Source organism: Cervus elaphus, chromosome 14 (genome assembly GCF_910594005.1).
Source record: "Cervus elaphus chromosome 14, mCerEla1.1, whole genome shotgun sequence".
NCBI lineage: Eukaryota > Metazoa > Chordata > Mammalia > Artiodactyla > Cervidae > Cervus > Cervus elaphus.
In genome coordinates, this window is record NC_057828.1 from 71,769,580 (window position 1) to 71,783,632 (window position 14,053).

A 14,053-nucleotide genomic window follows, 5' to 3' on the forward strand; every position below is an offset into this window, starting at 1 on the left:
GTGAAGTGAAGTGAAAGCCGCTCAGTCGTGTCTGACTCTTGGCAACTCCATGGATGGTCCATGGAATTCTCCAGGCCAGAGTACTGGAGTGGGTAGCCTTTCCCTTCTCCAGGGGATCTTCCCAACCCAGGGATCAAACCCAGGTCTCCCGCATTGCAGGCGGATTCTTTACCAGCTGAGCCATAGGGAAGCCCAAGGATACTGGAGTCGGTAGCCTATCCCTTCTCCAGGGGATCTTCCCAACCCAGGGACCAAACCCAGGTCTCCCGCATTGCAGGCAGATTCTTTACCAAATGAGCTATCAAGGATGGAAAGGGAGATAATTAGGAATATACTGTTCACTTGGTTCCACTAGATAGCATATTTATATAAACAAATTGCATGTACTCCTATGCAATTTGAAGGGTGTGGACCTCCATATTATCATTTTAGAAAGCCTCCTAAGCTTCTATTTTCTATGTTAAAATGATGTCAGCAAAAGTACTTTAAATTAATAATTAAATAAAAACAGTAACTGCATTTAGGAGTCACATAATAATTTTCAAGTAAGTGTCCATTTTCCATAACCTATAAACCAGGCTTTACTACTCAGTTATCACATGATGTTAACTTTTCCTTCACGTCAAATTGCTGACTCTGACTGTTTGGACATCAGGATAGTTTTTGATTCTTGATCTGTGGGGCTATCAACTGGTACCTGTAGAAAGAATAAGAAGATAAAAAATTTACATTACATATCTGGCATGTCATTATGACAGATCCACAGTTGACTCAGGAATTAAAAAACAAGCTGACTACATAGATGGGTTTACACTTATACTATACACACATTTCTCAATAGTATAATCATAAAAATATTCACTACTTACAGCTTTAACATCACCATTTGTAATTCCTTTATTTATATTGTGCCTTTTCAGATCGGACTTGATTAATGCTGCAAACAGAGAAGGATCAGTGAAGTTACCACAGAGTATGTATAAATATACTTTCTTCTAAGCAGTGCAAAATCTTTTTTGATATTGTCAAATGTAGCACACTATAGTACCATAATATTCCATAACATTCTTGTAGCCTGAAAAAAGAACACTACCTAAGTCATTAACTTAATTAGCAAGTTGTTCATTAGTGAACAAATACAGGATGCCAAGAACCAAGACACAAGGATGAAAAGAGCAATTCTTTCCCTAAAGGACCCTCTAATCTAGGGAAGGGCTTCTCTGGCGGCTCAGATGGTAAAGAATCTGTCTGCAATCAGGAGACAAGGGTTTGATCCCTGGGTCGGGAAGATCCCCTGGAGAAGGGAATGGCACCCATTCCAGTATTCTTGCCTGGGAAATCCCATGGACAGAGCAGCCTGGTGGGCGACAATCCATGGGGCTGCAAATGAGTCAGACACAACGGAGTGACTGAACAACTGCAATCTATGGGAAACACTGACGTGCAGACAGTTTTAACACTGTATAGCAACTCCAGTAATGTAGGCGTGGACAGGATATTGTGGAAGCATGGGGAAAACGTCTGTGTCAGCCAAAGGAAATAAGGAAAAGCTTACCTAAACAGGAGACGTGTTTGAACTGAAACTTGAGAAAACGAGTGGGAACTTGTCAAGCAGAGGAGAGGGGAGGGGAAGGCATTCCAGGCAGGCGGAAACCAGTACATGCCAAGAGATCAGGACAGGAAGAGTAGAGTGTATTCTTGGCACCCGTGATGGTCTGCGATCGGTGGAGCGTCAAGTACAAGAGGGAGACGGGAGACGGCAAGAGAGGAGGCTGGGTGGGCAGGGCACTGGGAGTGAGCGGGGGGACACGGTCGGGCTGTGTGTGAGGGAGCTCAGTCAGGCAGCTGTGCGGGGGTGTGATCTGCAACAAGGCTAGAGGCAGCAAAGCCAGTCAAGAGCCCTTCATCCTGAGATGGTAAGGCCTGAATATGTGAGAAATGGTGATACAGGGACAGAATTCAGAGATATTTTAGAATCGAACCAGTAAGACTCAGTGGTTTGAAAGGATATGAAAAATGGGGGTTGGGGAGGGGGAAGTGGGAGACTTGTTTGGGCAATTGAATGGATGGTGGCTTTCCTGGTAGCTCAGACTGTAAAGAATCTGTCTGCAAAGGCTGGAGACCCAGGTTCGATCCTTGGGTCAGAAAGATCCCCTGGAGAAGGGGATGGCAACCCACTCCAGTATTCTTGCCTGGAGAATTCCATGGACAGAGGAGCCTGGTATCGGCTACAGTCCATGGGGTCACAAAGAATCAGATGTGACAGAGTGACCCACACTTTCACTGTCTTTGGTCCTAGTTACTGAAACCGAAAATACAAAAAGGACAGGTGTGGTGGGAAGATGGTTAAGTTCTGTTCTGGACAGGTTGAGCATAAAATCTCGTGGGACATTCAGGTTCAAGGATAAATATATGATTAGGCATATTGGTCTGAAATGTAAAAGAGATCAGGGTCTGGAGGTACAGATTTGAAAATTACTAGCGTTAATGTGGTAGTTAAAGCCACAGACTACACAGAGAGTGTAAAATAAGAAAAGGTACAGATTGGTGGGTAGTTAAATAATCTAATTGGTCATAAAGCAAAGTTGAAAGGTAAAAGTAAAATCAGTCTTAAAGTTAGACTACTGCTTCCTTAGAAATTCATACTACCCCTTAGAATTCTGTTACTGGTAGCAACATTTTAGAAATTCAGATATTTACGCAAAGATACTTGGATATATGTAAAATGGCCTTTCTGACTGCATTTAAATGATTTTAAAGAAACTGGTGATGTAACGAGCTCCCAATTACAAGCAGCTTGATATTAACACATCACTCTTGGGCTTCCCTGGTGGTCCAGTGGGTAAGAATCCGCCTGTCAGTGCAGGAAACATGGATTCCACCCCTGATTTGGGAAGATCTCACATGCCGCAGAGCAACTAAGCCCACGCACCACAACTACCGAGCTTGTGCTCTGAGCCCGTGAGATGCAACCACTGAGCCACATGCTGCAACTACTGAAGCCCGCGTGCCCTTGAGCCCATGCTCTGCAACAAGAGAAGCCACCGCAACGAGAAGCTCGCACACCAACGGAGAGCTGCCCCCGGTTTGCTACAACTAGAGGAAGCCTGTGCACAGCGATGAAGATTTGGCGCAGCCAAAAATCAATCAATCAATCAATCACTCTCTAAACTGCACCAGTGACTGACATCGATTGGTCTGCCTGACACTGTTCTGCAAGTCCACTATATAAAAGATGCTACTCACTTTTTTACAGGGGGAAATTGTGTATCTCTCTACCATTAATATTAATCAAAGAACCGAGAAACACTATGACATGTTTAGAAACATTTTTTTTCAATGTGTATAAATGGGCTAAGGAGTGGATATATATTATATATGTGAAGCGTACTGCTTCACAGAGAACAGTCAACACTGGAAAACAGAATGCACCGCAATTAAATGGTAATTCCTCTGTCAAAATAAGACCTGCCAACAATTCCCAGAAAAAAATGTAAAAAAGAAAAGGTATCACCTTCAGCACACCTCAGGAATCTCTCAGTCCTCTTTCCTTTGTCTATACAAATGACTATTGGATACAAATCCATCGTACTCTCTCCAGTAAAACACTCAACACATGAGAGACATTAATTAGCATTTTTAAATGGTAAAACTGTCAATGTAAAGCTGATTTTAAAGATCTTTTTTTTTTTACACTTAATTTTCTGTACTTGACCTGTTTGAATTAACATTTATGAATCTTACTATAAGATAAAGTGAATAGAGAACACAAAACTGTTCCCTTTTTTGGTGCAACAATAACACTATTTGATACCTATGTGTTACTTTCCTAGAAACTGAGAATCAATAAGGAATCACTTATGACAGATCAGTAGTCAAGGTAGTTTGTTTACTACCTTACATACCTTCAGTTACAAAACATTGTTTTATGTGTTTCCTTTTACTAACTGAAGAGAATGGGGGGGAAACGCTTCCTTGGTAGGATTTTTTCTTTGAGGAAACAGTGCACTCAGTTCCTTTGAGTGCAATGAATAAATGACAGTGACCTTAAGTGGCTATATATTTCCAAAGTAAGTGCTTATCACTGCTAAGAGCTCATATTGGGGGTTTCAAAAAGGATGACCAGGTGTTCAACAAATAATAGAAAGAAGCCTTGATTCACACCTTCCTGTTAAGATTCCATCCTTGAATTAAGTTATAGCAGATCAAAAAAAACAAAAAACAACCCCTCTCCGAGTCTCCATGGCTTCTGTCTCTCATGTAGACAAGAAATGCAGAAAGAAACTAACAAAGTAAAATCACACTAGAAGCTAACACGGACCTGGAAGCACTACTGGATATAAGTCTTGCTTCTGTTTCTTTTGGCCATGCCCCTTGGCTTTTCAAATCTTAGTTCCCCAACCAGGGGTGGAACCCAGGGGAGCACGTGTGGGCAGGTGGGGCTGAGCCCAGGGAGGCCGGGTTACAATAACAGCCTGCATGCTCAGACAGGTCCTAGGTGCCAGACCCTGCCAGGAGCTTTTCATCAACCATCTCAGTTAGTCCTCATAGCGAGCCCTAAAGGCAAGCTTTTAACATCCTATTAATATAAACGAGAAAAGGACAACGAGAGAGGTTGGGTAACTTGTCTAAAGTCACACAGCTAACGAGCAGCAAAATCAGAACCTGAGGCCAGTCCTGTCCATTCCAAGTCTTTACTGACACTTGTTACAACAGTTTTGTTTTCCAGGCATGGTAATTGTATTGAATTTGAAACCTCAAAAATGAATCCATAGATTCATATTTCTGAAGGGGGAAACAATATCCTGCCTTTTATTTCATTTTTTTCCCCTTGAGTTCTGCCAAGTCTTGAGAAGCAACAGAAATGAAAATTAAATATACAAAGACAATGTGACACAGTACTTCGGGCAGGCATACACCCTGATTTACCTGTTAAAATGATGCCTACAAACATCCAAACACAGAGGAAAATGTTCCCTGTTCTAGGACCATACACTGATGTAAGTTTTCCTTGAGCCAATGTGAATAAGATTCCAAATATCTAAAATAAAATGAGAAATATTTTATTAAGATTGCTTTTAAAAACAAACACTGTATTTCCCCCAGAACTTTTCTTAGCTATTTTATTCATATGATTTGGCTTCTAGAAACATGCATTGAAAGGTGGAATTTTTAAAAACAAAAGCTACAGTCAAATTCATTATCCATTAGAATATTTGGTAAACTAATGGTCTCAGATTTAAGAGAAATCAGAGGTTTACCTGTGCGGCAGCATTGAGAAGACCGGATGAAGTCCCTTCAGACTCAGGGTAAGTGATTTCAACAGCAAATTCGAAACCCAAGGGGAGGTAACCAGTCATGAAGAAACTATAGAAAATAAATTCAAAATCACAGAAGAAATCATTGGAAGAACAATATCACCTGTTGATGCAACTGCTTTACTTCTCAGACTTGTTAAAATTATCAAATAAGTGAAAGTTTTGAGGTTGGTGTGTGAAAGGAAGGCACTATTATGATTCACCAATTAACCTGAGGATAGGAGAAGTGCGAAGCAAAACCATGAACTAGGAAGCAAAACAATTTCTAATTTTTTTCCAGAGAAAAATATACTCCTAGTTTTCTATGTCCGTTGTCTTTCTAGCCAAGTAAAGAGACTTTGGATTAGGTAAGGCTCATCCATTTTTCACCTACAGCATAGCAAAAAATAATCTTGAATTATTTTTTATAGTTCTAAAAAATTATGGAGAAGGAAATGGCAACCCACTCCAGTATTCTTGCCTGGAGAATCCCAAGGACAGAGGAGCCTGGCAGACTATAGTCCATGGGGTCTCAAAGAGTCAGACATGACTGAGAGGCTAACACACAAAGAATTATACATTTATGTGCACAAGACAGATCTTTTTTAAAGTTTAAAAAATTAAAGGGCTTCTGGATAAACTTTAAAAAATGAAAAGCCACAGCAGTAATACTTCAGAATGCTAACAACACACTATCATTCCTTTTAACACGTGCAATGCTTACCCAAGCAACCCTCCAGTGACAAACACGATGATAATGTGTCCAAGGTCCAGTGTGAAAGTAAAGATAACCATTCCAACAAAAGACAGAATGTAAACGGTCAGAGTAGTGTGTCTAAAACAAAAACAACAGAATTGTTAATGTTCTGTCTGATTTTCTTAGGCACATTAAAAACCATGTGGCTAATTCTGTTCTGTCCATATGGTAATAAATTCTTCAGATTTCAAGACTCACCCCGTCTTATCTATGGAAAATGGTTCCACCAGGCATGGACTTGAAAGATTAAATTGAAGTTTCAAAAGTTTCAGTTTGCAGCCAACAACAAAAGTCACCTCATACCCAATGCTCAGACAAAAGAATACCCATAAGGATAAAAATCATTTTTATGGCAACAAATGGGATACGGATGGTTCCCTATCTGTATTTCAAGATTCAGATCCAATTCTGCCTCTTCCACGATACTTTTCCTAACCACTGTAGCTTACAAGATTTTCCTTTTTTCCAAACTCCCGAATCATTTTCTATGTACATGATTGACACTTGACTTCTATTTTAGTCTGTTATATGATTATTGAACTTTACCTGCATGAACACCTTAATTTTTCCCAATTAGACTGCAAAGGTCCTAAAGACAGGGATCAAATATTGCTTCCCACGATTCTTAGCTAAGAGTGATGCATGTAATAAGAGCTTGGTGAATGAACGGCAGTTATCCTGAGAAGAAAGCCAGGGCAACAAAGAACATCTGTATGCCAATCCGTTTCCTAATTATAAAATGGACCAAAGACTATTGATAAATATAAATCCTTTACACATACTCTCTTCATCTACAAATTTAATGGGTTTCAGTCTAAGCTACCATTACTTTACAATGAAGCCCCAGTAAGTGCTGTTTTAAATCATGTGAGAACTATTTGGAGAATTTTAAGATCAGAGGTACTTTGAAAGGGCTTAGATAATGATATCAAATATATCTTAGGCCTTGAAAGGTGTAGAGGACACAGTTCCATTACTTCATTCATTCACAGTTCCATTCATTCATTTCTCCCAAACATATGAGAAATTTCTGTCTGTTAAGAAACGCAGCTATTCTTCTACTTTTTTTTTTAGATGTAGCTGTTCTTTTAAGGCCCAGTGCAAAAGATGCTGTCTTGGAAAGCGCATTTCTCAGTCTCCCAGTTGGTATTACTCACTTTTTCTTTTGTATTAGCATTTTTCTGGTTCCATACAGTACACAATTAATATAGAATCTTCATATTATCTATTACAGTATTATAGTCAAGTGTTATTACAGTTTTAGGGCATTTTAGCCAAAAACTTCTTATCAAAATGCCTTATGCTCACTAATAATTTTTTGATAGGAAAAAACTTTTTAAGCTCACAACATGGAAAACAGCAATATAAAGTCTCTATCAAAAGTCAAATGTTTCTCAGAAAGGGCTCCTTTTAGAATAGAACTGATCTATTCTGGAGTGGTATATATGAGTACTATTAGAGGAGAGGAGAGTTCATAAGGTATCTAAGTTCTCAAAGTTGAAATAAATATGACCAGTAAGATCATACAGAGACCACTGAAACATTCAGAAGCGAAGGGAACCTAAGAGTGTCTAGAATGCACGTCTTTCAGTGATAATAATACTTTTTAAATTTCTTAGAATGAAAAGTAAAGGTTCCTTTAAAACCAAAATACCTTAGGTTGTACACCATACATTTGCCTGCTTTCACTTACTTGTATGTTTTGGTATAATCCAGCCATAAGCCACAAAGAATAGATCCCACCATTCCAGCTAATACTAGTGTTAGCCCAATCCTTCCAGCATTCACTTCTTCGCCCTTAAAATTTTTTTCAAAAGAAGTTGATTAGACACCTCAAATTCAAAAAGATCCTTCACATTCCCATACCTTCTCATGTCAATGGAAATAAGCAGATACAATTAAGCATACAATATAACATGAAGAATTCAGTACGTGTATTAGCGTGAATGGACATTCTACATTAAAGCAAAAAAAATGAAACAAAACCTGACATATGGGAGAAATCAAAAAGGTAATTTTTCTTGATCCTCCATGGTTAGAAGGACAATGATTTTTGTTAGAATTCTTAAGCAATTCATAGGTGTCTGAAAAGAAAGTTAATCTGATAGCTTTTACATATAACTGCTTTCTCTTTTCAAAAGGAAAGAGAGATCAGGGCTTGATATTTACTTTTTTATATTTGTGTTGGTTTCTTTTACATATTTTTGGTCTTGTCTCATATAACCAGTCACACTATCCCTTTAAAAAAGAATAAAGAAAAAGACAGAGGTATTGTCAAAACAATAATGACTTCTGCTTTCTATGTTGTTTTATAATTTGGATTAAACATAATTTCAATTGAAACAAGTATAAATCTTTTATAGCAACAAGGTCATACAGCTTTAGTCTTATGATCATGCTCATAGGAATTATATTGCTGAAGAAAAGTTCTTGGCCAGGCATGCAACACAATATTGGCAGAAGCTTACCTCATAATGTGTCAGTATCATTTGATTTAATAATGTTGAGACTGAATAAAATGCTCCAGTCATGATACCTACAATAATAAAGAGAAAACTATCAATGTGCCATGTACCAGTTTACAAAGTGATATGGAGCACTCTGCAACACTTGTGAAAATACAATGTCTTCTTAGGCAGTTGACAGAAAAAATTGAGACCTCTCGCTATTCCCTTTCAAGAGGTAGACTGATCAATGTTAACATCCAAACTTAGCAGAGATTACAACTGTAGAATTCTGTCATTACATCATTTACTATTATTTAGATTCAGACATACGGGCCAGAAATCACAGTCCCAGGCATAACACTGTATAACAGCACTCAACAACTGATTGCTTCCTGAGCACCTATGCTAGTTGAACGCTAAAGCGTTAAGACAGAACCCCTGTTGCAGCCATCTCGCCCCTGCATCAAAGGCGTACAAGGAATCAGGAAGACAACGTCAATTAAGGAATGCTTTAAAAGGGAAAGTTAAAAACAGCTGGCTATCAGGAAGCATGTGACTAGGTTTGAATCATGGAGTTTCTTCACATATGTTGTATCACTTTAGGTCTAAGTCTCTTAACTGAGCTGAAATGTAAGCTTATTATTTTTCTATTATTAAATAGTTCAAGCATACAAAATAGTACAGAGAATAATTTAACAAATACCCTTACTCATCACTCTTTGACAAACGTTAACATTTTGCTATCTTTGCTTCAGATTCATTTTTTCAGATCTTCCTTAATCCTATTCTTCCTCAGAGGTAATCCCTACCCTGACCTTCATATTTATCACTGTAGATATTACAACATGTGTGTCAATAAACAACAGAATTAGTTGCCTGTATTTAAATTTTATATGAATAATATGGCATTGTATCAGTCTGCAATTTGCTCATATCACTCAATATCATGGTTTTGAGATTTATCCATATTGATACTTTTAGTTCTACCTTATCAGTTTTCTGTGGTGTATAATAGTCCACTGTGCGAATATACTTCAATTTAACTATCTCTTGTCCTAAGTCAATAGATACTTTAAGGCTTTTTCCAGTTTTTCACTATTTAAAACAATATTGCAATAAATATTGCTTTTGTTCTTATGTACATAAGGGTTTCTCTAAGCAAAAATCTAGAAGTAAAACTTCTACTTTCTGGATATAGTCAAATTGCCCTTCAAAATGGTTGCACCAGTTTATACTACCAACAGAGTTCCTTTCTACATTCTTGATAAATTTGTCTTCATCAGATTTTTTAAAAAATTTTTTTGCCAATTTAAATGTGTGCGATATTGTATCTCACTCTGGTTTTGATTTGCATTTCCTCGATTCCTAGTAAGGCTGAGCATCATATATGAGCAACACACACACACAAACATATAAATGCCTCTGATTTCCCTAGATGGTTTGCTCTTTTCTAAGTGATTAGCAGGAGTCACTTTTATATTGTAGGTGCAAAGCCTTTGTTGGTTACATGCACTGCAGACATTTTCTCATGGTTTATGTCATGTCTTTCTAGAAAATATCATTACTTTAATCATATTTATCAATTTTTAAATTTAGGGTTTTTTTTTCTTTTGCCTTAGAAAATTCTTTTAAGATTACTAAAGATGGTTTCCTATATTTGCTTCTAAAACGTTAAAGTTCGGGTGACTTCCCTAGGTTTAAGACTCTGCACTTTGACTGTAGGAGTGGGTTTGATCCCTGGTCAGGAAACTAAGATCCCACCTGCCAGGCTTCACGGCCAAAAAACAAAAAACCAAAAAAACATTCAAGTTCTGATTTTTATTTACCCTTTGGTCTTTAATCCACAATTCATGTTCTAACTTCACATTATTTCTCCTTTATGGATAATCGATTCTCCCAAGATAAGTTACCATGTAGTTTCTCTTCTACAAACACCAAGTTTTCATATATGCATAATGTTCTAGTCATCACCTTGTTGTTGTTCAGTCGCTAAGTCGTGTCTGACCCTTTTGTGACCCCGTATAGCCTGCCAGGCTCCTCTGTCCAAGGGATTTCCCAGGCAAGAATACTGGAGTGGATTGCCCTTTCCTTCTCCAGGGGATCTTCTGCTGTTTGCAAATATTCTAGTTTTTCTCTATGTAGGCACTTAGTGGCAAGGCCATATGATTACAAAAGTGAGCCAGAGTGCTAGTTCTCCTTTTCTTAGTAATCATGGAAGCATGTTTTGAGATATCAGCCTGGATCTCCGAGTGACTTGTGGCCTGTTCACAGTGGACTGCAGCATTGGCATGCTGTGCCATTTGCTGTGTTAGGCCATTTTTTTTTTTTGGTGGGGGTTTCATTGCTAACCTAGCCTATGTCGACTGATACACAGGGGTAGGCCCCTGGGTTCTTTATTGTGTTCCAGTGATCTAACTGTCTCAGTTCAGTTCAGGCGCTCAGTCGTGTCCAACTCTTTGTGACTGTCTAACTGTCTATCCCTTACTAATGCACGGCATCTCATTACCACTGCTCTAGAAACCTTGATATCTCAGAATTAATTCCTCACCTTGTTCTTTATCAAAACTATCTTTGTTGCTTTTGGCCCTCACTTCTTTCACAGGAATCTTACAATTAGCCAAGTTTCATTACAAACCCTGTTTTAATTTGGAGATTGCTAGATGAGGCCTATGTCCAGAGATCTTATCAAAAACCCCTGGGTAGCGAGCCTTTGTTATTCACTTCCCATTGGGTTCAGGAATGCACAGAGACCCAGTCAGCTTAGGCTGAGGAGGCCAAGGAAAACAAATGAGGCCCGTGCTGAGGCTTGAGCGTCCTCTACTGCACGGTACCCTATGGTGGTCTCACTCCCACTCCAGACTCAGTGAGGACAGCCAGAGTCTGGATAAAGAATTATAATAGCAATGAGCATTGTTACCTGAATCTAAAGTGAGATACTTGTCTGAGTTTCAGATAGCAAGTAGCTACAGTTGGGATATAAGTGATAACAAGTTTCACCAAATAGCCCTGATGCCAAAAAAAAAAAAAAAACAGTTTCTCAGTCTTTCTGGTTTCTTGAGTTTTGGACACTGAAAACCTGTCCTAGGAGTGTGGTACCTAGCCAAACTATCCTATGTGCAAGTCTGCCCCAATCTTTTCTACATAATAATACTAGGCATGGATGGAGCAGACAAGTACACTTCTAAAAGGTGGGATATGACCCTCACTTAGACATTAAGACCCCTTTGGCAATGAACATCAAGTCAACAAGCTTCTCTAGCTGTTCTAGGGAATATTGTTGAACTCTCTACAGTGTTTCTCAACTCATTCTTTCTAATTCCTTCTACAAGTAAACTCGGTTCAGTTTCCAGAGCCTCTGTATGTGCCTGACCTTTCCATCAACCCAAATCTACAACTGGCGTTTGTTAATACAGTGGTCCTGTAAGGTTAACTGGCATTATTACAATGTTGAGTCCCCCATAAACATGGTATATCCCTCCACTTAATTTAGGTCTTCTCTTACATCTTTCAGTGTTTTATAATGTATAAAGTTCTTCCTTTAAGTTTAAGTAAAGCTGATTCGGGGGCTCCTGAGGGGGCTCACTGGTAAAGAACCCACCTGCCAATGCAGGAGACGCAGAAAACTCAGGTTCCATCCCTGGGTTGGGAAGACCCTCTGGAGGAGGGCATGGCAACCCACTCCAGTATTCTTGCCTACAGAATCCCATGGATGGAGGAGCCTGGCAGACTGCAGTCCATGGGGTCGCGAGGAGTCAGATATGACCGAGCAACTGAGCACAGTGCTAGCATAGTTGATCTACATGAAGTTCTCTTTGGTAGATTTGTTCCCAGGCACCTTATGCTTCTGGCTGCTATTATAAGAAGTATCTTTCTATAGGAATGCAGTTGATATTTTCACGTTGTTATGTATTTAATATTATTAGTTCTAACAAGAGAATGTAGGTTCTCTTGCACTATTCTGTAGACCATGGGGTTAGCAAGCATTTTTTGTAACAGGAGACAGTAAATACTTTTAGCTTTGCAGGCTGTATGGTCTCTGATGTGGCTACTTGGTGCTGCTCGTGTAGTTCAAAAGCAGCCATAGTAGAAAATATGTAAGTAAATAAAATGTTATTTATAAAAACAGGCAGTGGCCAGATTTGGCTCATAAGACAGTCTGCTGACCTCTGCTATATACAGTCATGTTATCTGTGAATAAAGCATCTTTTTTCTTTCCAATTCATGTACTTTTAATTTTTCCTGTATTAGTGGGCCAGCCAGGACTTTCAGTTGGATGCTGAGCAGAAGTGGTGACAATAAGCATCCTTGTTCAAACGGATACTTCTTATTGATTCTCAAGGGTAATGCTTCTGAGCTTCTGTCTTTGGAAAGATGTTTGCTACAGGGTTTTTGCAGATAAACTCTGTCAGGTTCGGAAAGTTTGTTTTTCTCACAGATGGCTAAGAGTCTTTAACCAATGGGTACTGTATTCTATCAAATGCTTCTTCCTCAGCTACGGGGTGAATTTTCCTCTAGTGCACCCCCTCCCCACACCTGAAAATATAAAGACAATCACAGTGACATCTGAAGGCAAGTAAGACAGAAATAGGGGGTACTGGTTAACAAACAGTGTTAATATAAGAAATAAAGAATAAACAGAACAAATGTGTTGGTGCCTACAGTCAAAGCTACAGTGTTAGGAGGAATATCTGCCTGCTATGCTGAAAGATCTAGAAGGATGAGATTTTGACAGAATACTCCAGTTAGATGACAGTTTGCATAAGGCCAAAGAAAGGAATTATTAATGACATTTGCCTTATGGCGGTCAGAACTGTAATTCATAAAGGACCTAAAAATACCCTGGGAGAACTCATGAAAGAAGAAAGTGCTTCTGTCTCTAATAGCTATAACTTGTTTTTATTGTTTTAAAAACAAGTGAAAAAGCCCATTCTGAAGTTTTTGCTTTTAGTTCAAAATTTAAGTTTATGACTATGCTATTATTATAGAGTTAATAAACCTATTTCATTATCTCATTAATTAAAACTCAAACCACTAAAGGAACAGAATCTGCAATGCTCAAAGGTTTACACAGACATGAACAAAAATAAAAGAAAACCACTTACCATAACTGATCAATAAAAGGACAAAAGGAATGTTTTTAAATAGGTTCCTTATTGATTTCACATAGGAGTACTCTCCAGGTGGACTCTCTTGGAGAACTGCTTGAGCCTGGCTTGGAGGATATTGCGGTTTTTCTTTGAATGCTGGAAACATACATGAAAAGATAATTCAATATACGTGTCTTCCTTAGTGAGCAGACTAAATTTAGTTTAAGTTTAAAGAGGTACTAAAAAATCTTTTGTGGTAAGGCTGTTCATTTTCACTAATTTCTAAGTGAAGAATAGTTTGGTATTATCATCTCAACCCTCTGAGACTGACTAAAACTCAGAGATTTGGCCAATTCACATAACTGAACTACAAAACCATCCATAATACTATGTTAAACTTTGCCCAGGGATTATTCCAGTTTTAGTTAAGCAAGATTAATTTTTATTATGTTAAGTATTCTATTT

General features: G+C 38.5%; 1 protein-coding gene across 1 annotated transcript in view; it reads right to left on the reverse strand.

The window, feature by feature from the left end:
- Positions 1-538: 538 nt before the first annotated feature.
- FLVCR1 (FLVCR heme transporter 1) overlaps positions 539-14,053 on the reverse strand; it is a 28,178-nt gene continuing 14,663 nt past the window's right edge. The window contains exons 3-10 of the mRNA XM_043923871.1: positions 13,604-13,744; positions 8,523-8,590; positions 7,748-7,851; positions 6,022-6,132; positions 5,262-5,367; positions 4,930-5,041; positions 870-937; positions 539-697 (exon numbers count right to left, since the gene is read on the reverse strand). Coding sequence (XP_043779806.1) covers positions 623-697; positions 870-937; positions 4,930-5,041; positions 5,262-5,367; positions 6,022-6,132; positions 7,748-7,851; positions 8,523-8,590; positions 13,604-13,744 — 785 coding nt within the window. The 3' untranslated portion in view covers positions 539-622. The remainder of the gene's footprint in view (positions 698-869; positions 938-4,929; positions 5,042-5,261; positions 5,368-6,021; positions 6,133-7,747; positions 7,852-8,522; positions 8,591-13,603; positions 13,745-14,053) is intronic.